Raw genomic sequence first — 23,131 nt, 5'->3', positions numbered from 1 at the left:
TCAAATGCACCAAATTTTTCACGCTGGCCCCGTTCGGCCCTCAGCAAAACCTGGTAGCAAATACATTTTTTGTGGCCCTCTCTATCATCAAAGTTACCCATCCATGGGTTACGGCATGACAATATTTGTTCGGCCCCCGGCAACAATCTGGGTTTCTCATGTGGCCCCCCATGAAAAATAATTGCCCACCCCTGCCCTACACACTGCTAAGGCCTCATCCCTCTCCTCTGTCCTTGTCCTCCTTGACTTGTCTGTAGCTTTTGATACAGTGAATAACCAGATTCTTCTCTCTACTCTCTCTGATCTACGCATCTCAGGATCTGCACTCTCCTGGTTTGCCTCATATCTCTCTAACCGCTCATACCAGGTTATATGGCGAGGATCCCTATCCAGATCCTGTACTCTTAGCACAGGTGTGCCCCAGGGCTCAGTCCTGGGCCCCTTGCTATTCCATCTCTATATCAGATCTCTTGATCATGTGATCTCATCTCATGGCTTCTCTTATCACTGCTATGCTGACGACACTCAGCTCTACCTCTCTTTCCCCCCCTCAGACACCCAAATCGAGGCACGTATCGCTGCATGCCTCAAAGACATTGGTGCTTGGATGTCTGCCCACCATCTCAAGCTGAATCTTGGTAAGACAGAGCTACTCTTCCTCCCCGGGAAAGACTGTCCCCTCACCGATCTCTCCATATCCATTGACAACACTACAGTGTTTCCCTCTCAAACAGCTAAGAACCTTGGAGTGATCCTTGACAATCAGCTGTCCAACTCAGCCTACATCGCAGCAACTGCCCGCTCCTGTAGGTTCTCCCTGTACAACATCTGCAAAATCCGTCCGTTTCTCACAAGGGAAGCAACACAACTCCTGGTCCAGGCACTGGTCATCTCTCGCCTGGACTACTGCAATGTTCTTCTGGCTGGGCTACCTGCTGCAGCCATCCGACCGCTTCAGCTCATTCAGAACGCTGCAGCCCGTCTGGTATTCAACCAACCCAAATTCTCTCATGTCACTCCCCTCTTCCGGGACATTCACTGGCTTCCCATCTCGGCACGCATTCAATTCAAAACACTGGTTCTGGCCTACAGGGCAGTACACCTGACAGCCCCCCTGTACTTACAATCTATGGTCAGGCTCCAAATCTCTCACCGTTCCCTCCGCTCCTCCACCAGTGCAGGATGCCTCGCCCCTCCTCCACTACGGGGGCTCAAAAGTCGCTCATCCCGTTCGCGACTCTTCTCGTCCCTGGCACCTCAATGGTGGAACCAGCTTCCACCTTCGGTCAGGACAGCCGAATCACTGCCGATCTTTCGGAAAAGACTAAAGACACACCTTTTCAGGCTCCATCTGGGCCCTTCTTGAACTAACTTCTTTCTCTCTTAAAAAAAAACTAACCTGAACTAAACTTGTACCACTGTTCCTTCAGAAGTTGTAGTTGTCATAGACTGTGTTGCATAGTTGATTGCTCTATTGCTGACAAAAATGTGTTATTGTAAGTCACTTTGGATAAAAGCATCTGCCAAATAACATAATGTAATGTAATGTAATTCTTGACAGAGAAGAGCAGACAGAGGGAGAGCAGTTAAAACCAGTGGTGTATAAAAAAAGGTGAACAAGAACACAGTGCCAGGGAATAACAATGTTTAATTTCTAAAATATTAAAATACAAAAACAGTGGCTATCTAAATCTAAAAAATAAAAGACAGGGAGTTAAAATGCAGCTATCCAAAATGTAATTTAAAATGCAGCAGCTAAAAATGTCCTCTTTAAAATGCAGCAGCTAAAATGGCCAGGTTAAACCTCTGGGCCTGGCCCATAAAGTGCACGTGCTGGGTCACTGGGGGGAATCCTGCATCCACCATCTAGGGGTCTCCTCTCCTCTTCAGGTCAAACCTGCAGGCGGAAACTGGAGGGGAGTCAACTGTCCTTTTTTTGTTATACCATTACTTGGTAATACCACAGACACAGGAAACACCGGGGTTGTCGGAGACTTATGCGGAAGGGAGAGATTTGACTTTCCCTCTGCTGGCCGCTAGCGAGCGGTGTTTCAAGGCTGGGTCTGGTCCAGGTCTGCCCCACTGCTTCTCGTCAGTTGCTCCGGCCAGGTTTAAAACAGGTTGCTGCTGCTGCTGCTTGGTTCTGCTGCTCTAGCGGCGAGCCGGGGAGCCTCACCCCGCCTGTGGGTCTCAGTAGCCTTGGTGGGCAACGTTAGGGTCTCCCCCCTTCTCTCCCATTTCCCGTCAGTCCTCTACGGTGCGCCCATAGGTAGAGCCGTCAGCTGCTCCCCTCTCCGCCGCTTCTCGTCTGATGTGCTCCACTGTCAGTCACTGTCCTCCACTGTCCTCACTGTCCTCCCGCGTTCCTGTATCAACATTTTCTATACCCCCAACCAACAGGTTAAGTCCGTCCTCTGGAGCCAGCCAATTTGTTGGCTCAGCTCTCTCTTTTTCTCTGATAGGCCACCTGCAGTGTCCATCTCTCTTGTCACTCAGCACAGATTGCTGGTGATTGACGCCAAATGAGCAACAGGTGTGTAGCCATGGTCAAGCTTGAGACAATTAACAAAAACCAAGTCTAGACAATAAGAGCATGCATAAATTCAAAAGGACACAACAAAACAACCCAAAAATAATTAAACACTGCAAACAAAACTTACACAACTTATCACCTGTTTCCCCCTGAGAGAGAAAGTGCCCAGACAGAGTGCAGTTACGCGGCCCCTCCCCCCAGCTGCCCAGTCTCAGCAATCAGTGTAGCTGTGATGGTCAAGAAGTCATCAAGTCAATCGTTTACTCCCGTGTGTAGGCTATTGTAATTCAACGTGATAATGGCTGCTGAAGGAGAATCCCCAGAACGTTCCCCCGGGCGGCGGGCCGCGGGCCCCGTCGAAAAAGACCAACTCTGCTGTGTGTGGGAATATTTTTGGTAAAAGCAGGGATGGCCAGGGAGGATTAGAGGGGGCAATGCCTCAAACATGAATCAGCACATCTACAGGAACAACACCCGTCCTTCCTTATTTGCCAAATTCAAGGTACGTTAAACGTCTTGCGTCATCATACATCGTATCGGACATAATCCATTTCCACCGGGAGGAGGATGAACGTAAAATAAACACTGTCATAGGCTAACGTTATCGATAACATAACATGGCTAATTAGCACTCAGCTGTCTTTGCTCTAACTAACGATAACGACTTGACTGAGCGAACGTCTTATGCCGGCCAGCACGTCGTTATCAAAACGTATTGCACTGAAGAGAAGTAACAACAGTCATTAAATAAGATGCAGAGGTGTGTGTGTGTGTGTGTGTGTGTGTGTGTGTGTGTGTGTGTGTGATGCACAGAGGCAGAAGTGTGTGTGTGTGTGTGTGTGTGTGTGTGTCACACAGAGTTCGTAAAATACCAGCAATTAAAAATGGTTCCACTGTTAAAAACGTGAGACAATGACAATAGGGAAAGTTTAAATGGTTTAATAATTAAAAGTGTACCCAGGTCAATTAAAACAATAATCAACAATTCCTAAAAAGTCCAGTTAAATCCTAATAAAAATGTCCGAGGAGGAGAAGGCTCTGCTGGGGTGCTGTGGTGGGTAGAACAGTCCAATGTCCGATTCGCTGGCGTCCCGTCACAGCACTCTGGCCCGACCCTTGGCTGGCTGTAGAGCTGCTGTGGAGGAGGAGAGGACACCTTCAGGCAGGAGCCACATTCAAAGAGGGTTGATGCACATGCACACAGGCTTGGTTGAGTCACGTTCCTTTACTTAGCTTATAGCGAGCGTTGAACCAAGTCTTTCCGTCCGTGGCGATAAAAGCCACGCTGTAGAATCAAAGCCACACAATAGAATACAAGGCATGTAAAATATAAGGATCATAGGTATAAAACAACTTAAAGGATGTACCACTGTGACATGTGTGTGTGTGTGACGCACAGAGAGGCAGAAGTGTGTGTGTGTGTGTTTACATTATGTCTGCTTGCATCCATTATACAGTAAGCTAGCAATGTGCTACACTATTTCTCCTATTTCTAGACTGTGCTGTACAGCAACTTTCTTCCAAAATATCTGGATCTCTAATATTTGCCCTACAGTACGTTTGGATACAAATAAAAGTGTGTGTGTGTGTGTGTGTGTGTGTGTGTGTGTGTCTGTGTCTGTGTCTGTGTCTGTGTGTGTGTGTGTGTGTGTGTGTGTGTGTGTGTGTGTGCATTAACATTGAAACAATAATTTTTGTTCAGTGCCCAATCCAATTTGACAAAAGATAAGCATGTGTGTTTTAGTTTTACATAAGTTAATTAGATGAAATAAATAAAATAAAATTAATTTTGTTCAATAACCCCAAAAAAAATGTAGGCTATTTTTTTGTTGCCAGATTTCACAATAACAGATAAAGGTCCGCGATACCGCGATACCGTGAAACCGTGGTATTTTTGTCCAAGGTTATCATAGCCTACCGTCAAAAACTCATACCGTTGCATCTCTAGGCGCGACAGCGACGATATGATGTTTTACTCACCCAAATAACATTAGTTTCATTCTGATCCCCCTAGAAGATATTCAGATCCATGTAGAGTCCTGGAACTGGCCAAAACAGCCATAAATGGGTCATATGTCGTTCACACTGTAAATAACATATTTCCTGTCACATCGTGGTTCATTATGGTTGTTATATAATTATGAGAACATGAATTAGCTATGTAACAAACCTCCATGCTGCCGACAGCCTGCTCTGTTTGTTGTCCGAGTGTCCATCACATAGATAACACTTCCCGCTTTCTCTCCCACTGTTGTTTGTAATCGATATATGGCCTTATTCCATACGAGCGGCAATTGAATTGAATCGCCGCTGAAATGACACTCTCCGCTAAAGCGCTCTTATCTGACCTCCCTTACATGAGTGCCAAGGCGGCCATCATGAAGGGGATTGAGCTCCCCCCAGCAGCCATAGCCTGCTCTCAGATGATGTCTATAATGAGCCTGCCGTCGAAGCCCGCCTTCCCTTCTGGCCCAGCATACCAGATAGCAGCATACAACTAAAGGAGTGTGTTTTGCTGAACCCAGCAAAGAACAAACCCCGGCAATGAGGTGGTGGGCTGACATTACAAGGGTAGCTAGCGAAACCGACTCCGGTTTTCCCTCTGTCCCACCTCTAGAAGCCAGCCTGGTGGCTATCCTCCTTCCCAGATCAGCTCTCTTTGGGCACCGCAAATTGACACCCACCGCCGACAGAGATGTGACCTACGCCCAGCTAACAGAGAAATCTCATCGGTGTGCAGCACAGACAATGGCGGCACAAACCAATATGGTACTGCTGGCCTCAGCCGTCGAGCGGCGTTCCCCCCGAGATTGCCACTGAGGTGGGGAAATATATGATGGCGATTCTCCAGCTGGCCCAGGCATCCACCGTCAACTCTTCCCGAATCATAGCCTGGCAGACACAGATACAAAGAAACATCTGGCTAAACAACTCTCATATTCCGCCCAACGTTCGTATAACTCTGTTTGATGGCCCTATTTCCCCTGACAGGTTATTTGGCCCAAAACTACAGAATGTAGTGAGCCCTATCCAACAAGCTACAGAGGAAGAGGAGAGGCTACACAAACTGTGTAGTCTAGCCACCTAGCCTTCAACAGTTGTGTAAGCTGTGATTATGGGCAAAGCAAACTGCCACAAAGCCCCAGCGAGAAAGGCATGGAAGAAGCCACCGGCAAACTGCGGCTCCAGCCCCAGCTCCAAGCCGTTGGCATGAGCGCTCCGCTCCCCGCTCTCCAGCTGCAGCCAAGTACGCTCAAAGCACGCTCAACCCACCGGCGCTAAGTGCCTCACCAAAGGAAGAACATCTCGGGCCCATCTCGGGCCGCCCAGCCCGAGATGGGCCCAGTTCCGCCGCTCCCTCTCCTAAGCGAGGCGGCTGGACCTAGCAAGGTCAAAAGAAACATCTGACTTCCCGGTTGAGACCCAAAGACATAAAAGCCCTTTTAAGGGCCGCCACCTTTTTAATAAAGAGCTTATTATTCTCAATCTAAGCATACCACCGTCTCCGTTAGAGCGACTGTGAAAACCAGTTTAGTGCCGGGTGTTTGCCTACTCTTCACCAGAGTCATAAAAAGTGCCCTAACAAATGCCCACGTTCAAATAAACTCTGGTTTTGTGTAGGAGGGTAACACAGAGTGCGGTCTTATTGCCCAGGCATAACACCACGATCATCCGCTCACCTAAAGTGGTCAGAACAGCACCACCGGCCAAGCGGATAACAACGGAGTCTAAATATCACCCGCTAGATAAGAAAAGAACAACATATGTCCTCAACCCCCTTTAAAAAAAAACCTCTCTTAAAAAACGAAGATAATGGGGATAAAGCGTATGTTTCTGATAGTTCACAAGCTTGACGGCGCCTACAGAAAAATAATCTTTCCCTGCGCTTTTCGCCGTCATGAAACTAACTTGGTTTCCACTACCAGAGCCTCATTAATGTTGAATGGCAGCAGAGTTTGATATAAAACCTGAAATATCACCAGCTTGATATTAAAAGAAACAACATAAGTTTTTACCCCCTCTCCCTCTTAACTAGAGATATCGGGGATGAAGGGTAAATGTGTTTTCTGATAGTACACAAGCTTGACGGCGCTGACATGAAAAATGCTGTCAACAGAAACCTCACTTTCCTGAGGGTTTTTGACGTTCAGACTCGCTTGTCTTCTATACTATCAGAGCATCATCTCCTAAAAACGTTCATATAATACGTTTCCCGCGAGACCGCAGCTTTGCAAAGATAAAACTATGAGGGAGCCTCTTAATATAACATCGTGCTTAATGAGACTTCCACGGCGCCGATGAAAGGGATTAGTCTTCCTCACCGACGCCCGTGTAAAGAGCTTCCCGCTCGGCCACACTGTTCATGACAGCCTTGCTGCTTCACGGAGCTCCAGAACGGCCCCAACAGAAAAAGCTTGGCTCAAAGCAAACCTCCTTAGTGGCCGCATCGAAAAAGCTTCCTCCCACTTTTTCAAGCGGACGGTATGGACTCAACCATCCCGTCCAATCCCAGAAGGGGACAAGCGACACAAAGGGCCGAGGTCTGGCTCGGAAAACTAGACATGAATGACCTTTCTGAGGCATGCCTACTAAATAAAATAAAATTCCCGTAAACAAAAAAAAGTGTGGGATGGCAAGAGTGAGATATGCTCCTTTCTGCCATCTACATCATAGGACGACAGCACTCACTATGCCTTTCAAAACAGTTATGACAGTGAGGTGCATGATCATGAAATTTAAAGAATAAATAAAGTTCTCCTATTATGAAAGGTTTATGACACAGCTGAAAAGCTCATAAATTAATTCATAAAAGAAAAGAAAACCTTCCTCTCTTATAAAAAAATTAAGACGAAAGGTTAGAGCATAATTATTGGAGAAAAACTAGTGAAATCTTCATTTATAAGTCCTCTCTCAGGCTATATCTTTTATTCAACTGAAAGATGTTAACAGCCATGATACACTTATTTCAAATAAGAAGCGGCAATGAGAGAACTACGTAAGTGCTTATGCAAAGACACTGACAGTAAGGAAAAGGTTTTTCCCCCTCTTGAGCCCTCTTCTACATCCCCTTATATTCGTTCAAAATAACTTCTCTGCCTTTGGGTAGTTTCGGTGCTAAAACAAAGGACTCTCCAGAGCTATTTTCACACATGAACTCCGGATCAGGTGAGGGTTGCTCCCCACTGAGCCTGCCCCGGATGATACGTGAAGTGTACCCTTTCACACATGAGGCATGTTGCATTCTCACATGAGTAGCACCTCCGCAGAGTTTGTAAAGTAGAGAGGGGACGGGTGGCGGGGGTGGGGGAATTTGGGCATGACCACACAATGGGGAGTTGTGAAAACTAAAAATACATAATGGGCGATAACTGCCTAACGTTCACGGCATATAATCGTTTGCGCATAACGTTAGTAAGTAATTAATTACAGGTGAAGTAAACATCAAAAGATGCTCCGCTACAAACAGAAACCGCAGGACCACTACTAGAATTATACAGAATACAGGAAGCTAGACGTTTTTACCTTCAAAATAAAATAAATGTTGTATTACTTAATCAGAATGTCGACTCACTACGGGTTAAAATTGACTTTTCGAAGGGAGCAGATATTCTTCCAGGTTATCTCCGTTCTGTATCTTTCGAAACACACACAAAAAAACATTACACATGCATTTACTTTATTTAATTGCCATTATTGCGAAGGTTATACCCAGAAGTTTTTGTTTTATACTGCCTGACTTGACGCTACTTGGAATTTGCGGTTCTGTAATTGAATCTTCACAAACGCTGTGTAAACGTTAAATCAAAGACATGAACGCAACCAGATCCAGATACCTTACCTAGCGATGTCCAATACTGGGAAGCAGGACGACCCTCGCGTCCAAAAATGCTTATTAAATGTGTGTGCTGTGCGAAGCAGACATGAAATCAGATCAGAGCCATGAGCCTTTCAATCCAGCAATCCAGCAACATGTTGGCTGTCGCACACGGAGCAGTTTTGAGCTTCATTTGGAAACCAAATGGCATGATGTGTTTTTTGCTCGCTCATTCACATCGACTATTTATATAATAACAATCTGTCACGATGTCTCTGTCCTCATGCACTCACTGAGCTGACTACCTTCACGGACCTCTGGAGGGGGGGGGGGGGGGGGGGTGACAATACGCTTCTGCGACTACAGCTGGGGCTACACTTCCCTCCGTCTAGGAGGAGCATGAGCCACGAAAATCTGTTCACACATGAGCCCCATGCGGATGGCCTCTAGATAACTCCTGAATTCCAAACATGTCTGAAAGCAGCTTAAGGAGGGTTATCTTGTTTTTCCCGGAAAAACACATACCCAAAGGTGCTATGTTCGCCCATGGGTTTTTTGTCTTTTTCCAAGGTTATTATTCTTCCCCCACGAACCATAATTTGGTTAGCAGAAAATACTACAAAAAACAAGGCTTTTTTCTGGAAAGGCGGACACGACTCATCATAAACTGCACATGCTACAGTATGAAGAGACAATCCTCTCTCTAAAAAGCATGGAAATAGGCTGGAATTATACCAATACTTCTCCTATTTTGAACTACAGTATAACACTTTTTTGGATTAAACACACCTATTTCCCCAAAAGCGCAAATTCTCGGGACGTCAGATGTGCCAAAAATGGGGTAGTCTGGTCCCTCCCCTCCCGCGGAGGTGTGGCCTAGGACGACCTCGTATGTCACCAACCTGAGCTAATGACCGGTCGACAGCCACCCAGACCAGGTGTGTCACAGTGTGTGTTGACTACATCAAGCTCCGCCTTTTGGTTCCAGAAACTAGGTCCAGGGCGAATGCTAATAGAAAATGAATAATAGCAGAGGTCGTTTGGGCCTGAGCACACTGCTAGACGATAGTGAAGAAATGTACTATTGGGAGACGAGCAACAGATAAGCCAGGGGATTATACCCAGTTTGCGGACCTGAAAGGGGAAGGTCTGCAAAGGGGCGGGTCAATGGTTGGTAATACCTAAACTTTTAGTTTTGAGTCCTAAGCAAGTCATAGTATGCTCTTCCATTTTAACAACAGAGTAATAATCTATACTATAATGAGGATATCGTCTGTCTCTCTCTCTGTCTCTCTCTCTGTCTGTCCTTCGCGTATCTCCAGAACCGTCGTTCAGATCGACTTGAAACTCGGGGGTGCGCTGATGGCGACCCAACAGAGTGCGGTGCCCTGTTTTCGTGCCATTCGGACGCGAAACACTTTCGATATTAATACATTTGTGTTCAATCAAGCGTGTGCCCCTTCAAGCCCTGGCTGATCTGGGCTAAGTGTCAACACTGCTGTGACTACAGTCGTTGAGTAAACAGGGTCGTTAACTAAATCAACATCGAGTCCTTGAGATTGAATGGGGGGGGGGGGGTGTTATCTTACAAGGGGTCCTTGGCTGAAAAACATTTGAGAACCTCTGCTCTAGGGCATCACCACTTCCGGGAACCCGCATCCTGTGTAATTGCCAGAGTAAAACCTGACCATTTCCACCACTGCTTATGGATGAGCATCATCTGCTGCATGCCATCAAGAACCGTTGGTCGGATCGACTTCAAACTTTGGGAGTGTGCCCTATTGTGCAGTGCAGTGCCCTGTTTTGTGCAATTCGGCATAGCGCCACCTTCTGGCAACATAGAAAATGTGGTTTATCTCAAGAACCATTCGTCAGATCGACTTCAACTTTGGGGAGTGTGCTGAGGGGCACTCGACACAGTGCAGTGCCGAATTTCGTGTAATTCGGCACAGCGCCACCTATTGGACACACAAAGTGGTTTATCTGGAGAACCGTTCGTCCGATCGACTTCAAACTCGAGGAGTGTGCTTAGGGGGAGTCAAGGAGGTGCAGGGAGCTGAATTCCGTGTAATTTGGCATAGCGCCACCTACTGGCAAGACAAAAAGCGCTTTATCTCCATAGCCATTCATCTGATCCACTTCAAACTTCTTAAGTGTGCTGCTGGGAACCTGACATAGAGCAGTGCCGAATTTTGTGCAATTCGGCACAGCGCCACCTACTGGCAACACAAAAAGTGCTTTATCTTGAGAACCGTTCATCCGATTGACTTCAAACTTGGGGACTGTGCTCCTGGGAACTCAAAGTAGTGTGGCGCTGAGTTTTTTGCAATTTGACATAGTGCCACCTGCTGGCAACACAAAAAGCAGTTTATCTCGAGAAACATTTGTCCGATTGTGACTTTAAACTTGGGGAGTGCGCTGCTCGGACCCCGATGGAGTGCGGTGCCGCATTTCATGCAATTTGGACTTATTCCAGGACTGTCTGTATGTCTGTCCTTCGTGTCTCTCGAGAACCGTTTGTCGGATCGACTTCAAACTTGCGCTTAGGGGGACCTGACAGAGTGCAGTGTGTGCAGGGGGAAGCGCCTACGGGGTGGTGCATGGGGGAACGGGCACTGCACTAGTATATAAAATTTACACAAATCATGAATGCTTTTTAAAGTTTGTATTCATTTGTTAAAACAAGTTTATACTATTGTTTACAGTAGATATTTATGTTGGCTACTATAGGCTATAGTCAGGTTTTTATCAGTTCCTTGTGTATTTTTTTCTTGTGTTTGTTCTGGCTTTTATTTACAATTTGTAAAGCACTTTGTAATTGTGCTATATAGGCTATATAAAATAGGCTAGATTAGGCATGTTTCTCCTTCCTGTTGATATCATATCTTTCATAATGGTTAACAGTAGGCTAGATTAGGCCTGTTTCTCCTTCCTGTTGATATCAAGTCTTTCATAATGGTTAACAGTAGGCTAGATTAGGCATGTTTCTCCTTCCTGTTGATATCAAATCTTTCATAATGGTTAACAGTAGGCTAGATTAGGCCTGTTTCTCCTTCCTGTTGATATCAAGTCTTTCATAATGGTTAACAGTAGGCTAGATTAGGCCTGTTTCTCCTTCCTGTTGATATCAAATCTTTCATAATGGTTAACAGTAGGCTAGATTAGGCATGTCTCTGCTTCCTGTTGATATCAAGTCTTTCATAATGGTTAACAGTAGGCTAGATTAGGCCTGTTTCTCCTTCCTGTTGATATCAAGTCTTTCATAATGGTTAACAGTAGGCTGGATTAGGCCTGTTTGTCCTTCCTGTTGATATCAAGTCTTTCATCATGGTTAACAGTAGGCTAGATTAGGCCTGTTTCTCCTTCCTGTTGATATCAAGTCTTTCATAATGGTTAACAGTAGGCTAGATTAGGCCTGTCTCTCCTTCCTGTTGGTATCAAGTATTTCATAATGGTTAACAGTAGGCTAGATTAGGCCTGTTACTCCTTCCTGTTGATATCAAGTCTTTCATAATGGTTAACAGTAGGCTAGATTAGGCCTGTTTCTCCTTCCTGTTGATATCAAGTCTTTCATAATGGTTAACAGTAGGCTAGATTAGGCCTGTTTCTCCTTCCTGTTGATATCAAGTCTTTCATAATGGTTAACAGTAGGCTAGATTAGGCCTGTTTCTTCTTCCTGTTGATATCAAGTATTTCATAATGGTTAACAGTAGGCTAGATTAGGCCTGTTTCTCCTTCCTGTTGATATCGTCTTTCATAATGGTTAACAGTAGGCTAGATTAGGCCTGTTTCTCCTTCCTGTTGATATCAAGTCTTTCATAATGGTTGAATTGCCTCTGTGTATGAAATGTGCTATACAAATAAACTTGACTTGACTTAACAGTAGGCTAGATATTTAGGCCTGTTTCTCCTTCTCATCAGAAATGTGGGGTTTTCCTTTGCATCTCTGGCTAGTTGGTTGGTTTAAAAAGCACACATCAGCTGACAAACAAACAGGCAAGATGGCCGTGTGTCACAAACTGCGGTAACAACCCTGATTGAGACGCATATTCCGAATGCGCTGTATACATGTCCAAAGAAGGCGCCTAAACCCGAATAATATTGGCATATTCCACATCTTAATCGGAAAAGTCTAAATTCGGAAAAAGGCCTAATTCAGAAAATCCAACCGGAATATGGTGTTTACATGACTCTTATCAAATTCAGAACATTGTCATTTTCTGAATAATAGTGGAATATTAGTGTGCATGTAAACGTAGTCACTGGGAAGTTCAGGAATGAGGTTTACTGTTTGTTTATCAAATAGATTATATTGATCTGACATTATGTAAATGTTTAACCCCCTTCCCACAGTGTGGACCATGGTGGAGTGCAGATGTTGAAACCAGGTCTGAGGAAGTGTAAGTGTGTATTTAATTTGATTATTGAAAACATAATATTCCTATTTAAATACAAACATCATCAGAATCAGAATCAGAATCAGAAACACTTTATTGCCAAATGCATCACAAGGACACACAGGAATTAATTCTGGTGAATCAGCACACTCGGCAAGATACAAATAAACATACGTATACGACAGTGAATACAAGACATTCAGGACATGAAAGAGCATAGTTGGTTACAACCATTAGTTTTGACATATATTTACTCAAATCTTTCTCTGAAAAAAAATGGCTGACAAAATGCTTCTTCATGAAACTGAAGAAAATAATGAACTATTCATCTGTTAATAAATTAACAACCACTAAACACAACCTATGTATTGTCACGGTCTGACAGCCACACCCACAGACACCCGCACGCAAACACACACACACACACACACACATACACACTAGAGCAGGGCTACCCGGCCCGTCGGACTCGGAACCCGAACCCGGCCCGACTTACGGGCCGGGTTCGGACAGAATTATTGAAGTCGCGTTCGGGCTCGGGCCGGGCTCGGTCACGTAATCAGTCACTTGTTTTTGCCTTCAAATAAAATCTATCATCAGCTCCTGAGCTAATTTACTACGTTAATGAAAGCACCTGAAGGCATCGAATGAAACACGCCCAGACATCACTCTGCTGCTCTGCCCGGAGTCAGCTGCGTGTAGGCTCATCAGCGCTGGTGTCGCAGACACCGTGCAGTACTTCTTTCAGCGATGTGGGACTGTGTGGGCAGTGCACGGCACGCACGAATTAGGCTGTTTGGTGCTTTGCTTTGTACATTACATATTAATCATTGACTGCTTTGAATTACGAGGACTGATTTTGGTTTGGGATTATATAGGGCTGTTTATAGGCTGGACAGACTCATTGAATTATGCGCTCGCTGCGCTCCGAGGGGGAAAAAAAAATCAGGGAGGGGGTTCGGGCCGGGCTCGGACAGATTATCAATTGACACCTGTCGGGCCGGGCCGGGCTCGGCTAATAATGTGACGGGCTCGGTCGGGTTCGGTAAGGAAAATTCAGCCCGAGCCCAGCTCTAATACACACACACACACACACACACACAAACACACACACACACACACACACACACACACACACACACACACACACATTTTAACAATTTATTTATATCCACATAGAAGAAAACGGTACAAGGACACAAATATAGAGGTGCAGTACATTCACAAAATGGACCAGTGCCATCGTCTCACAATACAGACCATAATATTCAGTTCTCAGGGGTACAAGTAGCAGTGCCTCCTCCATATATGGTGCTGCTAGCAGAGACAGCACAGTACTTTGCAAGCCGTTTAGCCTTTTTGGGCATCCCAATTTATTGAAGCCATCTTACGAACAACCTGTGAGTATGTCCTAGGCTGCCAAATATGAAAGCAAATAGTTTGCACCTGCAACCAGCTGTGAGATATTTTATCTTTATCTTTATTGTTTATTTGAGCAGGGACAGTACACAATAAATATATTGCACCAGAGATAGCTAAAAGCTAATTTGCATCTGTAGTCCCTGTGCGCACACAGTACAGATGGTGTTTAGGAGTGGTTGGTATTTAATGACCTTGGTCATAAAGCCTTCCTCTAGGCTAGTCAAAGGTGCAGACTACATCTAGAACAAACACTTCTCTGGAATCTTCATTAACAAATACAACATCTGGAGTCTTGACAGCCACACGTGGAAAAAGGACCTGGGCTATTATTACAGATGGAGGGTTTGACAGGATGCTTGTACCTTCTCACTGAGGGTGGGACATTATTTGATGTCATGTGTTTTGAGGTCCACTATTCTGTGGTGACGTGCTGTGTACATTCCTTTGTGAGCATAACAACTATTCTACTATATACTAACTGGCCCCCCCTTACCTCACAGACCTCCTCTCCCCCTACCAACCCTCCCGGTCCCTCAGATCCTCCTCAGCCGACCTCCTTTCCACCCCCAAGTCCAAACTCCGCAGCTTTGGGGACAGAGCTTTCTCTCGGGCAGCTCCCAGACTCTGGAACGCCCTTCCCCAAGAAATCAGAACCTCAGAGTCCCTCACAGTCTTCCACTCCCGCCTCAAAACCCATCTCTTTTCCACCGCCTTGCCTTAGTCCCTCTGCTCCCTCCCCCCATCCTTGCTTGTGTGCTGTCTCTGTCTACTGTCTTGTCCCACCACTATCGCCCCCCCCCCCCCACATAGTACTCAGTGTTTAGTGTAATCTCTGTTCTTATATGTTCACTAACGTCACCCCCCGCCCCCCCAGTGTTTAGTTTTTGTGTAGCCTATTGTAAAGCGTCTTTCAGCTATGGAAAAGCGCTATATAAGCCCCATCTATTATTATTATTATTATTATTCAAGATGTGTGACATTGTTTCACTCACCATTCTGTGGTGTGATGCAAACAATGGGGGACCTGAGTGGTAGGAGAGCAGATAGAAAGGTTGAGTCTGGTGGGAAGGACCTGTATTCTGGCTTTTACTGTGAATGTGATGATGTCCTCATTGAGTGCAGTGTTCTGAGACAGAATGATCAGCAGAGAGAAGACATGCACGTTTTCCCTGCAGTTTTAGTCCAGTCCAGTCTACTGTTGTTGTTGTTGTTGTTTTTGATATTGGTATAAATCCATAAGAGTTGGCCTGCCACCTATCCACCTCATTTTTGAATGTCCCACTGTAAGAAATAATTGTGGGTACAAGGTCCGGTTTAACGGGACTTATTGTTGCAGCTTGCCATTTCCTTTGTTATACTCGGCTGCAGACCCGAATTATAAACCGGAAACTGGATATAGTCATATTATAGTCATGTTATAAACACAACCCGATCTCCAAAGAAATTGTAAAATAGCAACGTTTGTGGACAAACGTTGGTATTTTACAATGTCGGCTAAGAAATTGTAAAATGGGAACGTATGCGTCTACAGCGGTGGGCGGGGTTTGGGCGTGTTTTACGGAGATTTTCTGTTTCTAACCCCTCCCCCTACTCTAATCCTAACCCTAACCTCTCAGAACGTTACTATTTTACAATTTTCGAGCCGAAATTGTAAAATAGCAACGTTGGTCCATATCGTTGGTATTATACAATTTTCTGTGAGACTGTGTTGTATAAACAACTAACCAACGCTGGGGGTCCGTATGGAAACAGTGTTACTCTAAATGGTTAAAAGTTAAATCAATTTGGTCATTCAGTGGTGTTTTACTGCCATGTAAAGTAACTATTACGCTAGCCGCTAGTTAGCCACAGTAGCCGACTACCCACAATGCATTACGTTATCCCAGCACCCGAACGACACGGCTGTAGAGCAGAATGGCTCTGCTGTAAAATCCTCATAGACGTTTTTTTTGTCAAGTTAAAACCATAGACTGTAAAACAGTCTATTACACCGGAAGCGGAAGAAGCACCCATCAGGCATCATGGCAGCTAGAAATAAGGTGGATAGGTGTTAACAGGTCCACCGTATATGTAAAATGGTAAATGGCCTGCATTTATATAGCGCTTTTATCCAAAGCGCTTTACAGTCAGTAGGTACATTCATCCATTCATACACCGATGGCACCAGGTTACCATGCAGGGTGCTGGCACACCATCAGGAGCAATTTGGGGTTCAGTGTCTTGCCCAAGGACACTTCGACATGCAGACTGGAGGAGCCGGGAATCGAACCACCGACCTCTTTTATCCAAAGCGATTAGTGGACGACCCGCTCTACCTCCTGAGCTGTATATGTGGCTGTTGCCTTGATCACAGTTCCAGAGTCACACCGCGTCCACTCCAGGGACACTCCAGCTCGGACACAAAAATCATTCAGATCCGGCAAATCTGACCAGACCCCAAATCCAGCAGAGTGAGGGTCAAATTTCCAGCTGGGTGTCCTTCTGAATCCAATGAGGTGGGTCTCTGAGTCTCTGGCCAGTGGGACCTTGTGTCTCCTTAGGTGGAGGAACAGGGAAGATGGAACCAGCTCCCTAACATCTCTGTCATCATTATTCAGCATTATTCAGAAGGTGGTAAATCTGCAAACTACAGTAATTTTCTAATTTTTTACTTACAAACTGTCAAAAATGAGCCAACGAGATACAGCAGCGATACACTCTGCATGTCTGTCTGTATATATGGAGAGATTGCGGCATCTCTGTCCAAGCGAGACCACTGTGTTTGAATCATCTGGAGGCCTAACTTACTGTATGGATATTTAAAGTCAATAACATTCCTTTACTTTATATGTACTGTACTGTATTCATGTAATATATAATGTCAATTAGATTGTAATCTGCATGAGCAATCAAGAAAAGAAAAAATCAGTTATAATGATCATCCACTTATAGTGATCAATTTGACCAGTCTCATGGTGATCACTATAAGAGGAGTGCACTGTAACAGGAACAGTGTTTGCAGTGTAGAGTTAGTGTAGTAACAGGAACAGTGTTTGCAGTGTATAGAGTTAGTGTAGTAACAGGAACAGTGTTTGCAGTGTATAGAGTTAGTGTAATAACAGGAACAGTGTTTGCAGTGTAGAGTTAGTGTAGTAACAGGAACAGTGTTTGCAGTGTAGAGTTAGTGTAGTAACAGGAACAGTGTTTGCAGTGTAGAGTTAGTGTAGTGACAGGAACAGTGTTTGCAGTGTATATAGTTAGTGTAGTAACAGGAACAGTGTTTGCAGTGTATAGAGTTAGTGTAGTAACAGGAACAGTGTTTGCAGTGTAGAGTTAGTGTAGTAACAGGAACAGTGTTTGCAGTGTATAGAGTTAGTGTAGTAACAGGAACAGTGTTTGCAGTGTATATAGTTAGTGTAGTAACAGTAACAGTGTTTGCAGTGTATAGAGTTAGTGTAGTAACAGGAACAGTGTTTGCAGTGTATAGAGTTAGTGTAATAACAGGAACAGTGTTTGCAGTGTAGAGTTAGTGTAGTAACAGGAACAGTGTTTGCAGTGTAGAGTTAGTGTAGTAACAGGAACAGTGTTTGCAGTGTAGAGTTAATGTAGTGACAGGAACAGTGTTTGCAGTGTATAGAGTTAGTGTAGTAACAGGAACAGTGTTTGCAGTGTATAGAGTTAGTGTAGTAACAGGAACAGTGTTTGCAGTGTAGAGTTAGTGTAGTAACAGGAACAGTGTTTGCAGTGTATAGAGTTAGTGTAGTAACAGTAACAGTGTTTGCAGTGTATAGAGTTAGTGTAATAACAGGAACAGTGTTTGCAGTGTAGAGTTAGTGTAGTAACAGTAACAGTGTTTGCAGTGTAGAGTTAGTGTAGTAACAGTAACAGTGTTTGCAGTGTAGAGTTAGTGTAATAACAGGAACAGTGTTTCAGTGTAGAGTTAGTGTAGTAACAGTAACAGTGTTTGCAGTGTAGAGTTAGTGTAGTAACAGTAACAGTGTTTGCAGTGTATAGAGTTAGTGTAACAGGAACAGTGTTTGCAGTGTAGAGTTAGTGTAGTAACAGGAACAGTGTTTGCAGTGTAGAGTTAGTGTAGTAACAGTAACAGTGTTTGCAGTGTATAGAGTTAGTGTAGTAACAGGAACAGTGTTTGCAGTGTGTAGAGTTAGTGTAGTAACAGTAACAGTGTTTGCAGTATATAGAGTTAGTGTAGTAACAGGAACAGTGTTTGCAGTGTATAGAGTTAGTGTAGTAACAGTAACAGTAACAGTAACAGTGTTTGCAGTGTATATAGTTAGTGTAGTAACAGTAACAGTGTTTGCAGTGTATAGAGTTAGTGTAGTAACAGGAACAGTGTTTGCAGTGTATAGAGTTAGTGTAGTAACAGGAACAGTGTTTGCAGTGTATAGAGTTAGTGTAGTAACAGGAACAGTGTTTGCAGTGTAGAGTTAGTGTAGTAACAGGAACAGTGTTTGCAGTGTAGAGTTAGTGTAGTAACAGGAACAGTGTTTGCAGTGTAGAGTTAGTGTAGTAACAGGAACAGTGTTTGCAGTGTAGAGTTAGTGTAGTAACAGTAACAGTGTTTGCAGTGTATAGAGTTAGTGTAGTAACAGGAACAGTGTTTGCAGTGTGTAGAGTTAGTGTAGTAACAGTAACAGTGTTTGCAGTATATAGAGTTAGTGTAGTAACAGGAACAGTGTTTGCAGTGTATAGAGTTAGTGTAGTAACAGTAACAGTGTTTGCAGTGTATATAGTTAGTGTAGTAACAGTAACAGTGTTTGCAGTGTATAGAGTTAGTGTAGTAACAGGAACAGTGTTTGCAGTGTATAGAGTTAGTGTAGTAACAGGAACAGTGTTTGCAGTGTATAGAGTTAGTGTAGTAACAGTAACAGTGTTTGCAGTGTATAGAGTTAGTGTAGTAACAGGAACAGTGTTTGCAGTGTATAGAGTTAGTGTAGTAACAGGAACAGTGTTTGCAGTGTATATAGTTAGTGTAGTAACAGTAACAGTGTTTGCAGTGTATAGAGTTAGTGTAGTAACAGTAACAGTGTTTGCAGTGTATAGAGTTAGTGTAGTAACAGTAACAGTGTTTGCAGTGTATAGAGTTAGTGTAGTAACAGGAACAGTGTTTGCAGTGTATAGAGTTAGTGTAGTAACAGTAACAGTGTTTGCAGTGTATAGAGTTAGTGTAGTAACAGTAACAGTGTTTGCAGTGTATAGAGTTAGTGTAGTAACAGTAACAGTGTTTGCAGTGTATAGAGTTAGTGTAGTAACAGGAACAGTGTTTGCAGTGTATATAGTTAGTGTAGTAACAGTAACAGTGTTTGCAGTGTATAGAGTTAGTGTAGTAACAGGAACAGTGTTTGCAGTGTATAGAGTTAGTGTAGTAACAGGAACAGTGTTTGCAGTGTATAGAGTTAGTGTAGTAACAGTAACAGTGTTTGCAGTGTATAGAGTTAGTGTAGTAACAGGAACAGTGTTTGCAGTGTATAGAGTTAGTGTAGTAACAGTAACAGTGTTTGCAGTGTATATAGTTAGTGTAGTAACAGTAACAGTGTTTGCAGTGTATAGAGTTAGTGTAGTAACAGGAACAGTGTTTGCAGTGTGTAGAGTTAGTGTAGTAACAGGAACAGTGTTTGCAGTATATAGAGTTAGTGTAGTAACAGGAACAGTGTTTGCAGTGTATAGAGTTAGTGTAGTAACAGGAACAGTGTTTGCAGTGTATAGAGTTAGTGTAGTAACAGGAACAGTGTTTGCAGTGTATAGAGTTAGTGTAGTAACAGTAACAGTGTTTGCAGTGTATATAGTTAGTGTAGTAACAGTAACAGTGTTTGCAGTGTATAGAGTTAGTGTAGTAACAGGAACAGTGTTTGCAGTGTGTAGAGTTAGTGTAGTAACAGGAACAGTGTTTGCAGTATATAGAGTTAGTGTAGTAACAGGAACAGTGTTTGCAGTGTATAGAGTTAGTGTAGTAACAGGAACAGTGTTTGCAGTGTGTAGAGTTAGTGTAGTAACAGGAACAGTGTTTGCAGTATATAGAGTTAGTGTAGTAACAGGAACAGTGTTTGCAGTGTATAGAGTTAGTGTAGTAACAGGAACAGTGTTTGCAGTATATAGAGTTAGTGTAGTAACAGGAACAGTGTTTGCAGTGTATAGAGTTAGTGTAGTAACAGGAACAGTGTTTGCAGTGTAGAGTTAGTGTAGTAACAGGAACAGTGTTTGCAGTGTATAGAGTTAGTGTAGTAACAGGAACAGTGTTTGCAGTGTGTAGAGTTAGTGTAGTAACAGGAACAGTGTTTGCAGTATATAGAGTTAGTGTAGTAACAGGAACAGTGTTTGCAGTGTATAGAGTTAGTGTAGTAACAGGAACAGTGTTTGCAGTATATAGAGTTAGTGTAGTAACAGGAACAGTGTTTGCAGTGTATAGAGTTAGTGTAGTAACAGGAACAGTGTTTGCAGTGTAGAGTTAGTGTAACAGGAACAGTGTTTGCAGTGTATAGAGTTAGTGTAGTAACAGGAACAGTGTTTGCAGTGTATAGAGTTAGTGTAACAGGAACAGTGTTTGCAGTGTATACAGTTAGTGTAACAGGAACAGTGAAGAGATCCAGCGCACACCAGGTTGTTAGATTGACTTGTTATTTTATTAAATGACATAAAACATAGCAAACAACGTGTTTCGCAGTAGCTTCACCAGGTTCACTTTACAACTGATTGGCACAGGGGTGGGTTTAAAAAGGCTGTACCAACAGGTGTCAACAGGGGATGATCATTACAGGTCATGTGACAACATGAGTGACAGATCATGTGACAACAGCGGAATACAGATCCATACATATCCATATCAGTTATACATGTTTGAAAGGACAAGCACACTGAGTTGTGAATATAGTAATATCAAGTATCAAATGTAAATATAGATATTAGAAAATAGAAAAATAATCAAAAATTATGTGGAAGAAGAAGAAGAACTGGACGGACAAACCTGTCCTTATTTGTCACACAAACACGCATGCGGCCAGCCACACACACACCCATGCTGACGGTGGCCGGTGAAACAGTCTCTGCATTTATCCATCCAGGCTTGTGGGCAGCTTTCTTGTGGGCAGCTTTCTTGTGGGCAGCTTTCTTGTGGGCAGCTTTCTTGTGTACAGCGCCTGGGGACCAACTTCAAATGTTGTCGTCACTGGTCAGCTGATGATCTTCTGCATGTGTTTTTTCCCCAGGAGGAACCCCAGGGGAGCACGGGGAGAACATGCAAGCTCCACACAGAAAGGCCCTTATATAAATGAATAAATGTATTTTTTGAAAATACATCAAAATACATTTCATAAAAACTGATAAAGAGCTGCAACTAGGGCTGCAACTAACGATTATTTTGATAATCGATTAATCGGTTGAGTATTTGTTCGATTAATCGATTAATCGGATATATTGAAATCGCTCAGAAATGCTCGATTTAACCCTTTGATGCATACAATTCCAACATTACGATGATTCTAGTAGTCCCTGCAACATAAGTCTGCATCAAAACATTCTTGTTTATACTGTATTCATTAGTGGTTTATATTGGAACACTTCAAACTTGCATACAAAAAGGGGGAAACCACAACCAAGTTAAATTGTAGAAAACTGTTTTTATTTACTCAAGAACATGAACCGAACCAGTGCTATTTTTCTTTTTTCTGTCATTGACTGTCCATCAGTGTGGTACATCTTTTTTCTTTGTCCCCTCTTCTACTGTATTCAGTGGTAAACTTTATTTTAAACTTGCAAAGAAAATGAAGAGGTTTTTTTGGTGGTACATCTTTTTTCTTTGTCCCCTCTTGTTTATAGTATACTGTATTCACACTGGTTTCTTTTAAACTTGCAAAGAAAAATGGGAATCACAAAATCACAGTTAAATTTAAAACACAAAAGTTAAATTGAAGATAACAGATTCACCCCTTCACCTCCCCTCTCCTTCACTGCCTCCTTCCTTCAGCCCTTCACCTCCTCTTTCACTGCCTACTTCCTTTAGCCCTTCGCCACTTTACTTCCTCTCTCCTTCACTGCCTACTTCCTTTAGCCCTTCACCACTTTACTTCCTCTCTCCTTCACTGCCTACTTCCTTTAGCCCTTCGCCACTTCACTTCCTCTCTCCTTCACTGCCTACTTCCTTTAGCCCTTCACCACTTCACTTCCTCTCTCCTTCACTGCCTACTTCCTTTAGCCCTTCACCACTTCACCTCCCCTCTCCTCCCTCCAGATATCTTCATATCTTCTTAAATAAAGTGCTTTAACGGACCTGCTCCTGGAATGTGTCTTCATATTTTCGCTCCATCAGTTTTGTGAAGAATGTTCTTGAAGGAAGAGTGTAGCCAGCCAGGGTGGAGGGTGTTAATCATGGCAATGAAGCCTGCATCTCCAAACATTGACATGGGCCTCATGTCGGTGACCAGCATGTTCAGGACACTGTCTGTCATGATGGCTGCTTGCCGTGTTGTACAAGCCGCATTCCCCACAACGAAACGCCTCATGGTGAGTTGTTTTTTTCCTGAAATGAGAAAGACAGTATGAGTGAGTATGCCTAACAGCACTATTAACATAAAACTCAATAAAACTCACTCATTGATGATTTAGTTGATAATTGCTTATGTAAAGAAGGCCTTTATATAACAGAAGCCTCAAATGCAATTTGTCCTAGCTCACTCCTTACATTAAGATGCGCGCGCACACGCACACACACACACACACACACACCAATGAACAAGGGACAACAACATCTCTTTTAGCCTTAGTTTACAGACCAAGTCTGCTCTACCACTAACGTTAGCAAGCTAACGTAACGTTAACTAGCCAGTCGGCTATAACGTTAATGTTGTCGACCGGCTAGTTAACGTTACGTTAGCAAGCTAACGTAACGTTAACTAGCCGGGGTCGGCTATAACGTTAATGTTGTCGACCTGGATGCGGGCGCAGTGCGCATCGACTGTTAACGTTAGATAA

At 43.7% G+C, this 23,131-nt stretch overlaps 1 protein-coding gene across 6 annotated transcripts in view; it reads left to right on the top strand.

The window, feature by feature from the left end:
* Positions 1-23,131, top strand: part of LOC310780015 (protein NLRC3-like) — a 116,362-nt gene that overhangs the window by 81,098 nt on the left and 12,133 nt on the right. For 5 of the 6 annotated variants that reach the window (XM_083640545.1, XM_083640546.1, XM_083640544.1 and 2 more), the window contains 2 exons: positions 555-638; positions 12,702-12,748. In XM_083640545.1, the coding sequence (XP_083496671.1) occupies positions 555-638; positions 12,702-12,748 (131 nt within the window). The remainder of the gene's footprint in view (positions 1-554; positions 639-12,701; positions 12,749-23,131) is intronic. The other variant, XM_083640549.1, reaches the window with a different exon arrangement.

This window comes from Poromitra crassiceps (assembly GCF_964638095.1).
Source record: "Poromitra crassiceps genome assembly, chromosome: 7".
Taxonomy (NCBI): Eukaryota; Metazoa; Chordata; class Actinopteri; order Beryciformes; family Melamphaidae; genus Poromitra; species Poromitra crassiceps.
Note: the sequence above shows the minus strand (reverse complement) of the source record. Positions and strands in the feature narration are given on the sequence as shown.